We start from the raw sequence: 10,293 nt of genomic DNA, 5'->3' as shown, positions 1-10,293 counted from the left end.
TAATGTTGGGCCTGGCAAAATACACGTGGGTCATATGTACAAATTTGTGACCCAAGACTCATTAACCCTTGCAAAAGTGAAGGTTCTGAATAAAAAGCTGGAGCTCGAATAAGAAGTGAATAACCTGGCCAAACAAGAATAACTGTTGCTAGCGCTAGATTATCCCTGTGGTGATTATTATCCCTATGATAGGGAGGGGGGAGAGGGTGAACTCGAGCTGGGGGCAGGCAGGGAGTGCACTAAATTGCAGCAGTCTCGATAGATACACTTGCTCCCCCTGCTTCCAGTTCCTCCTCACTGCAGCCGGAACGGAAGGAGAGGGCAGGCGCACATGTGGGTGGTGTTAGTGCCGTGGAGCAGGAGAGAGTCCCGGAGCGCCAGGTGTCCGCCATCAACGCAGGAGGTAAGTGATGCCCGCTGGGGTGTGATGCCCGCATCACTGAGCGGAGCTCCGGGAGGAGGAGGCCCCATAAGGTAGAGCAGGCCTAGTCCTCCTGCGTGTGAGCTTTGGAAGCGTGACGGTGCCCCCGTTGTGGGTGAGAGACACGCGGGAGGGGACCCTGCTTGGATGCCCGGGGAGCCGGGAGGAAGACCACAGCGCTGTGAAGGGTCTGGAGAACCGGCTCCATAGAGTTCCTGGGAAATTCCACAGCGGCTGTTACTATGGGAGCAGGCTGCGGGGCTGTTACTATGGGAGCAGGCTGCGGCCTGTGTGCCTTGCAGACGTGTTTCCTCCATAGGGCACATGGGAACTGCCTGGCATTATTCTCGGTGCTGGCATGTGGGAGAAGGCAGGGACTGGGTTATGCACTCCTGGGTTATGTGTCTGGAGCAATTTCGTTCACCCCCATGGGAAACCCACAGACTGCACTTAGTGGCTTTACTTGGGCTTCCTCTGAGCTGCTAACCTGTAACTCCTGAACACTTAAGCCCCCTACACACTAGCCAACTCCCCGCTGACAGATATTTGTGGCTGTTGGGTGCTGGTGGGGAAGTGAACTATAGTGGAAGGTAGAGACCCATATACTGCAGCATGGCTATTTTAACAATGACTGTCCTCGTCTGAACATGCAGGACGCGCATCAATAACTATTTAGTGTACACACCAGACAATATTGTGCGCCATATCGCTCAGAAAGCAGTGAACACCTCTCAACTGTCCCGGGTTACCGCGGGAACGTTCCCAAATACCGGCGGGGGAAGGGCAGTTGGGACTACCACCCCCCGCGGGAGCATAGCAAGTATAGGCCACATCCCCCTTTAGTTAGGCCACACCCCAAAATTTTCGGTGTCCATGCCAGCGTCCCTCCTCCTCAAAGTTGGGAGGTATGATCTCGCCTAGTGTGCATGGGGCTTAAAGCCACATATAAACTAGAGGTTACTGTAAAAGATAACGCACAGAAGGCCCCTTCGATAACTATGTGGGTCGTTATCATCCTCTTTTCACGTCTGTACATGCAGTCCAATTTTTTTCTATGCAGTTTATGACTAGGTGCGTATTGTTTAGTGCGTATGAACGATTAAGAAATCATCCCGTTCTGTAAAATAATTATTTGGGGTAAGCTGACACTGCACATGCACACTGTGGTTGGAATATATAGGAAGTCCTAAAAAGACAGGGCTTGACAAATATCTATAAATCTAGGAGCCGGATGAAAGTGTAAGAGCCAGACAAACTAAATAGAGGGACAGTGCGCAGCAAAATTCCCTGCTCACGTGCGAATGGACGTTTAGCTTGCGTGCAGGGAGGAAATCATTTGATGATCACAGACCATTGAATGAGTTTGACAGCGCTTGCAGATCTGGGACACATCTGGTATCTTAGATGTACGAGCGCCCTGTGCAGGAAGCAGGTGGGCAGCTGACGTCCGCTGATTGCCCCCCATACCACCGGACCATTGGTTTGGTAACGCCCATGAAATGCTGGGCATTCCCAGACGTATGCGCATATGCTAAAAAACTCCCATTATACCATTCTTCAGTCAAGGAAGCAGCCTCAGTTACATAAAAGGGACAGTGGACTCACCAGACTGGCAGGTGGAGGGGGTATAGTAGCAAGAGTCCTGGGAGAACCTGACTGAATCTCACAGACAGCAATGCCACTCTCTTGGTGGAATACAGTGGCAGTGGAGAGAAAAGATGTAACAGCGCTGATCACTGGATAGATATTATAGATTAATGCAATTTATTGTTAGTAATGCAATTGCATGAATAAGATTGGATAAAAATGTATATTCAATACATAAATGTAAAATAAATGACAAATCACTTTTTGGTTACATATATTCACCCACTGGTTCCACTTTGTGGCTGCAAATGTCCGATCCTATTGGGCCCAATGGATTAATGAATGTAGTCCATATCCGGGTACCTCTGTTCCTATTTGTGCCTCTGGGGATATCACACCCCTTTTGTTCCGTATGGAGCCTCAGGGGGACAGTCTCAACCCTTTCATCTAGACACGTCTGTATCAAGGATTTCTGGCTGTGGAAGCGGCTGGTTCAAAGAATGGAAAACCCGGGAGGGTAGATGGTGATTTCCCGTTTGGTGATGGACTGATAGGATGGATGCAGTGTTGGACTTTGAAGAAGGCTAGCAGCAATGGTGGATCTCTGGAGTGACTTGACGCGTTTCGCTGCTTTGGCTGCAGCTCTTTAAAAACCTTTTGAAAAAGCTGCAGCGAAACGCGTCAAGGCACCCCAGTGATCCACCATTGCTGCTAAACTTGTTCATCAAAGTCCAACACTGCATCCATCCTGTCAGTCCATCACCAAACGAGGGATCACCATCTACCCTCCTGGGTTTTCCATCCTTTGAACCAGCCGCTTCCACAGCCAGAAATTCTCGATACAGACGTGTCATAGTACATATGTGATTAATATCAATGCACTGTACTGCAAGTGGTTGGTACATCCCGCCCAGTATCACTTTCTCGAGCTGTTGTGAAACTGCAAGTCCCAGCATGCATTGCTATTATAGAACTGTGGCAAAGCATGCTGGGAGGTGTTGTTTCCCAACATCAGGAGAGCCACTGGTTGGTCAGGCCTGTTCTAGAAGATAAGAAATAGAATCTGGTTGCCCATAGCAACATCCCATCTTTAATAGAACTCCCACCTTAGAAAATAAACCCATATGGGTTATTATACAAGAAAATATTGCTAATGATTAGCTCCGGGTGTTACAAATTGGAGTTGTACAGTAATGTCTTCAATGATTTTTCTTGAACTCCAGGACAAACGATATAGTGCTTACTGTGGAATCTTTCAGAATATATTGTCAGTGGCCACACCGAGGAGTTTGCCGCCGTTAAGAATACGTATACATCTTTCTGCATGTTCAAAAGATCAGTTGAATCTGCAAACTATAGAGCATACACATTGGGCGATTTACATGATTTGTCGATCAGAACCCATCTTCCACATAGTTGTTTTTTTTTTTTTTTATAAACAAACACAGCTGAAGTCCTGCAGCTAAATGATGTCTTTCCCTATGGCTTGAATAATTAGACTGTGGTCCATCAATAAAAACATTGTGGGTTAGCATCAACCTCTGTGGCCAGTATTCAGTTCTCCCGATTCACCATTTTTTTTCAGCGAATCGGGCTGTTTTCACTTCTTGCAGTGAATCTTTTTACTGAAAATGTGATTCACCCTATTCAATGTTCACTGTTCGCCGAACGTGATTTTTGCCATGATTCACCGTTTTGCATTTGACATCTTTTTAAGGTGAACTGGAAAGGGATCTTTTAAAAGAAAGGTTTTTATTTATTTTTTGGTGTCAAAAAATTTGAATGTTTTTTCTGTGAAGGGGCATGCTATTTTTATTCATGTGCTTGAAGCACATTTATATATATATATATATATATATATATATATATATATATATATATATATATATATATATATATATTTAATTTTTTTTTTTTTTTATATATATATATATAGATAGATAGATAGATAGATAGATAGATAGATAGATAGATAGATAGATAGATAAATCCGGCACTCCACCAAAGAATCAGCTGTACTTGCTCCGGTGCCTTCCCAGGTACTGTGACCCAACGTAGAAGAAATGGCAATAAGGCGTCACTCGGAGACTGCATAAAGTTTCAAAGTCACCACAATAAAGCTTTGAAACTTTATGCAGTCTCCGAGTGACGCCTTATTGCCATTTCTTCTATATATATATATATATATATATATATATATATATATATATATATATATATATATATATATATATATATATATATATATATATATATATATATATATATATTTTTTTTTTTTTTTTTTTTTTTTTTTTTTTTTTTTTTTTTTTTTTTTTTTTTTTTTTTTTTTTTTACACAATCACCAGCAGGGGGCCGGGAGACGCTCATTAGATATTCATATATTCACTGCACACTGGTCCCGGCTTCTTACAAGCGGGACCAGTGAAGCGGCTCCCTACCCCTGTCCCCTGCCAACTCCCGGGGGGGGGGGGCAGCTTCTGCTGCCTGTGTCTCCTTCTCCCCCACATAAATTCTGGGGCAGGCAGGGAGGCTTACATCCAATGCCACAGGGGTTAAAATTCGCAGTCAGGGGTAGTGAGCCCCTGCGACTTTGAATAGGGTGACAGGGAGGGCTGGCAGCGAATGCTGCAGCCCTCCAGAACCCTGGGAATGTGCAGCGAATCCTAAACAGGATTCGCTACACATGGAGAAAAAAAATCATTGAATGAGTGTGAATGAGTGTCTCAAATGTCTAGGTTAACCATATTCCCCATATTCCAAATCTGGGTCACCCTTTGACCTTGTTGATGAGGCACAGGCAGGTTAATAAGTTATTGAAGACACAATTGCATATTGCAGAACACTTGCTTCTGGTTCTTGTTGCATTTGTGCTAATACAGTTCAGGTGTCATCCATGCTTAAGCACAGGTGACTAAATTAGTACATCTGCCATTTTTTTTAAGCATCTGGATTCAAGCATTGACTGTAATGGCAGTTTGGTAATCTCTGCCATGGAGTCTTTTTAGGCCTGTAGAAGCTATAACTGTAAATAATATAATTTAGAATTGTACAAGTAAGTTGCTTTTTTACTTTTATTGATTTACTTTTCAGCTGTGATATTCTATTTTATTTAACTTTATGGTGGAGGGGATGCCGAGACCAGACACTGGCAGTTGTATATGCTGATATAGGTAATGTTTATCTTGCAGATAGTGTTCAGCGTGTTATATAAACTGCCTCTCAAACAGGCATTGGCTACGGATCTGCCCTGCAGAGGATCGATAAGGCATTTGGGGTTAAAACCAGCATGACTGACCCAACCTATCAAGGTTAGTATATTGGAGATGGTCCTGGTGCTAAGGATGGGGATACAGTGATACCACCTGGTGCTTTTACTTTTCCTACCTATCCTGTCTTACTTTTAACCACCTCACTGGTTAAAAACATAGCTCCATAAAACCAGCAGAATGTCATTTTGATATGCAATTATGTTTAGAATAAAAATATACATGATTGGGGGACACCTCAAATCCTCACCACCATATGCATAGGTTCCCATTGTAAATTTTGCCCACCTTCCAGTGTCAATAGATCCTCAATGACATTGCCCCTTATTCTCTATCAATTCTGACTGCTGCAGTTGATCTCTGCATTGCAGAGATCAACCAAACCAGTGCTTGGGGGCAAATATGTGTCCCAGAGTACTGTTCACATGGCATTCTGGGGCATGACTTGATGTTGGTGGTCACAGTCTACTACATCACTGCAGGTAACTGGTGTATCAGGATGGGGGCATAGACAAGGGGTGATTTGTGGCTTTAGTTTTATTTTTTTAAAGAGATCTGTCCAGAACGCTTAGCAAATGAGCATGGATTGCTCCGTGTATAGAGCCCGTAGCGATGCGTTGAACCATGCGGTTCCATTGCCGGCACAGATATTGAGCACATGCAGTTACAATTAGAAAGGCCAATCCCAGGGCCATTTTTCAAATTTGGGATTGAAAAACTGTCCATCCTGGGACGCGGACGACAGGAGGCAGCGGAGAGGACAGGTAGATGCGAGGGAGCGGACAGGTAGCAGATCGTGTGTGTATAGGGAGGGTGGGCAGCCACAAGGGATGGGGCGGGCGGCCGGTGCGTGACTGCACAGTATGACCTCCTACCTCATGCTGTATGTTTTTTTGGCAGCCCTGATCCTGGGATTGGCATCCCTAGTTGCAATCTATATAGATCGCCTGCATGTGCATTAAGAACTCTGAGTAATCACAGATGGCTCAGCACACATAGCTGCGTATGGACGATGTGTGCTGAATGATCTACCTAGCCTAGATAGCTTAGCACACATCACTAAGCATAACTTGCCACATATGTAAAAGGATTATGAACTAATTCACTGAATAAACTCTGTATAAATATGCATATTTTTCTTACAATGTCCCCAGATCTATGGTCCCAAGAGGACATGCTTGATCTTATTGAGTCCATAAAGACCACACTACCGGCCAAGGACAACTCAAAGTACACAGTCACAGTGTCCCGCTTGGACTGGGACAAACTGGCATTTAAGAACTACACTGGGCCTATGTGTCGCCAAAAGTGGAACGAGATTACAGCTCAGGTGGGAAGAGATGTTAATGAGATCATGTTCAGGGTGTTTACGTTGCCACCATAATAAAATATGCATTGGTGGTGGTAATGTACACATTGCTGGCCTGCGCTGTCAATGTATACCTTGTTGCCATAAAAATTATACATTGGTGGGCAGTGGTACCAGTAATACATAGATTGGTGGCCACGTGTACGCTACACACAGTGGATTAGGGTAGTCAGCCGGGGGAGGGGCATTCCGCTGGGCTGTGTGGCCTGGCTGGGGGGGGTATCCGGCAGAGTATGGCGGCAAGGTGAGTATGCACCATTGGGAGCAGGCAGGCGAGTGGTCAGCCGGGCTGAAAGTCTCTCAAATTTCAGCCCGTTTCCGTACACACAGCGATGATGGCTCAAATATGAGCCATCATGGCTAGATGTGCTGGCAAAACCAGCAGATGGCCCACATTGCTAGCGATGATGCGGGAGCACGCATCACCGCTAGTCTGGCATCGCTGGCACAGACACACTTGCCGACTTTCAGCTGAAAATATCCTAGTGTGTATGGGCCTTACGTTCTCCTCTTGTACACAGAGCTGGTGTAATTCTTAGCATCCAAGGCAAAACTTCAATCTACATCATCTTAGTTACACAGCCACCACTTGTAATAAGTACAAGAAGAATGTCTTCCTCATAGCCCTTCTTAATTTTGTGCTAGGCAGACTTTTGTTTGCTATTTAAAAAGTGCAGGATTATTCATAAGGAGGGGAGTACCAGAGGTTTTGCACTCTGTCCTGACATTTTATCTTAGGATAAAGGTTTTCCTGCCTTTTTCACCTGCTCAAGACGGTGCACTCCAAAAAACAGTAATTCTCATCTGGAAGAGCAATACGAGCGTGGAATTAAATTTCTTTAGTGCAAGTTCGCTGTGAGAACCCGACTTGCACCCAATTGTTTTGATGATTATGCATGCATCTGTGTGGAATTTACAAATACACATGTAACTGTTTTTGCTGGGTGTTGCACAAAAGGGAATATATCATGTTTGCCTGTCTAAGTGGCTCGATGCCACCTAGAGGGTACTACTTAGTACTACATAATATTTTGAGTAACAAAGGGCTGTGATAGAAAAACCTTTTTAGCTTTAGGAACACTGACTATTAGCACTCATTTAAATATTTCAAAGTGATTCTACAAACATTGTAATATTCGTCCAATCCTTCTACTAGCTTAAAAAGGAAAAGTTTTCTATTATAAGTATGTTAGGTAGATTAATCTACTATTCTTGAACTAATTGCATGCGGTCAAGTTACTGTCAAGCTTCTGCCATGTCGCCTGCAGATCAGGAAGTATCGCACACTTACAGAGGTAATTCTGGATACAGAGGAATATGTAAAGAACTGGGTCAAAGAAAAGAAAGCGAAGGTTAGTGATGACTTTTCTGGCTTTAGAGATGTTATTAGATATATTTACTCCCAAGGACCCCTGAGCATTGTGCATGAGTTATGACTTTCCCATGTAATCACTAGCAGACCTAGGCAAATCATGTGGGTGTGGTACAAAATGTTGACATGTCAAATACTACATGGACGTAATGTCGACATGACCTTTAAGATGATCCTATATTGGCAGTGAGCTAATAGTGGCCTTGGGGCTGTATGCAACATATTTCTTGCTTCTATATGCAGTGAAGCTGCACCTCTTAGTAAATGTACTTAGAGTGGATATTCATTCCCCGCCACTATTTCCGATGGTGGAAATAGCAGTGGGCAACTATTCAATGTTGTCTTTCCCAACAGCATTGAAGAGGCATCTCGGCAGAACAGACTCGAGCGAATGAAAACGGGCCAGGGTCACAACTTTCGGGACATATCGACAGTCGTGACCCAGGATTGAATACCCCCCTAAAGCTTAGTCCACTCACATCTAGATAGCCCTGGACTCCCATGAATGATTGGGAATGATGTCCCTCAATAATATATTTAGCTGGCCAATGGTGTGTAAATACTATATTAGAATTTGGTCATACAATGCATTGCAGTATATTTTGCACCACACGATAAACCACTGAAGTACTAATTTACAGTTGGTTTTATATAATGAAGAAGGGAAATGTTTCTTGATGCCTATTTTCTATAACAACTTTCCAGGTGTCCCAGACGCCCCAGAAGCCCTTGTCACCCTATTTACGCTTCTTTGTGGAGTACAAAGCACAATATGAGAGGGAACATCCAGAAATGAGCCACATTGACCTATGCAAGACTTTGTCCCAAAAATATAATGAGCTTCCAGAGGAAGAAAAGGTACAGTATGTAACATTACTAGAGTAGAGGTGTCTGGCTTTGGTGAATATGCAAAGACAACACCATGAGATTTGCTGAAGTGTGCATGACCTCAGATGTATTCTTTCCTTTACAGGAGAAATACATAGAAGAGTCCCAAAGAGAAATGCAAGAGTATGAGTGTAATATGGCCAAACTCAGGTGAGTAATGTGTATGTGTGTCTTGGCTGTGAAGACGAGAATTTTTTTTTGTGGGTTGTGTTAATTTTATTGGGGTTTTTTTTATGCTTCTCTGATTATTATTTATGTTGATAGAGGAAAACCTGTCTCAGAAAATCCTGCTGTAAGTACAAAAAAGAAGAGGAATCGGAATAGAAAAAGAAAAATGGATATGCCAGCAACGACCGTTAAGGGTTACATCTTTAACAAAATTGCATTCTGCGAAGAATCTCCGTAAATAACTTCTTGATGGAAAAACTCCTAAAATGTGTGTGTGTTCCTCCTCATTTTGAGGATAATTGTTTAACCCATTGAGAGCCAAGTGAATTTGTGAAAATTGTCAAGCAAACCTTTTTATTCATCCTAGTGACCTGTAATGTTTACCTTTTTTATATAGCAAATATCTTTTTTTTTTTTTTTCCACAACATTTTTTTATTTTAATTTATGTAACAAATGTGAGTGACGCAGGAATTTTTAGCGGATCTCTCAGATGTCGGCATTCAAAGGGTTAAACCAAATATTTTGATCCCTGTAAACTAATGTAGTGTTTATATTAAGCAATTCAATGTAAAAGTACAAACTGCATTGAATGGAATATAAAGGTGCAATAAAAAAACCTTAAAAATGGAAACCACTGGTTGGTCTTGTGGACAAAAGAACTGAAACATTTAAAATACAATTAAATTAAAGTAGTTAGAGGCATATATTCAATGATATGCGGCGAGCGGTGACTGCGAGCAGGACTTTTTGCTCGCAGTCACCGCTCACCCTGTCAGTATTCAACTGACCCCCCTCATACGCAAATTCCCCCTCGCTCCGTTTTTTGAGCGAGGGGGAATTTGCGAATGTGCCTCCAAAAGCTGCGAGAGCCAAGGCTAATTACAGTGAGTTTGCTGCACTAGCCTCGGCTCTCGCAGTTTAGGGGAATCCTCGCAGTTCTGTGACTGCGAGGATTCCCCCGGAACGTTGCATAGTGCGAGCGGGCGGTGCGGGGGTTAAACTGCGAGGATCACTGGTTTTCTGCGATCCTCGCAGTTTAACCCCCTCGCCGGCCGCTCACACCGGCATTGAATACATGCCATAGAATTGAGTAATTTTGGGTAAATAGTATTGACCCCTTTATTTTTTCTCTTTAAGGTTAGAATTAGAGGAACTAAAAAGGGGGGGGGGGGGGGTGAAGAGAGATGTGATTATTTTTTTTTTATTATTATTGAGACA

General features: G+C 43.3%; 1 protein-coding gene across 1 annotated transcript; it reads left to right on the top strand.

Annotated features, from left to right (window-relative positions):
- Window positions 1–240: 240 nt before the first annotated feature.
- On the top strand, window positions 241–9,706 carry LOC146008277 (nucleolar transcription factor 1-B-like). Its single transcript, XM_083147408.1, has 7 exons — window positions 241–403; window positions 5,200–5,319; window positions 6,432–6,607; window positions 7,915–7,998; window positions 8,724–8,876; window positions 8,992–9,056; window positions 9,171–9,706. The coding sequence occupies exons 2-7, from the start codon at window positions 5,298–5,300 to the stop codon at window positions 9,310–9,312; spliced, it is 642 nt and encodes a 213-aa protein (XP_083003534.1). The 5' UTR covers window positions 241–403; window positions 5,200–5,297; the 3' UTR covers window positions 9,313–9,706.
- The last annotated feature ends 587 nt before the right edge of the window (window positions 9,707–10,293 follow it).

This window comes from Crinia signifera, chromosome 6 (assembly GCF_055691185.1).
Source record: "Crinia signifera chromosome 6, ASM5569118v1, whole genome shotgun sequence".
NCBI lineage: Eukaryota > Metazoa > Chordata > Amphibia > Anura > Myobatrachidae > Crinia > Crinia signifera.
The sequence above is the reverse complement of the archived record's forward strand: the minus strand, read 5'-3'. Positions and strand labels throughout refer to the sequence as shown.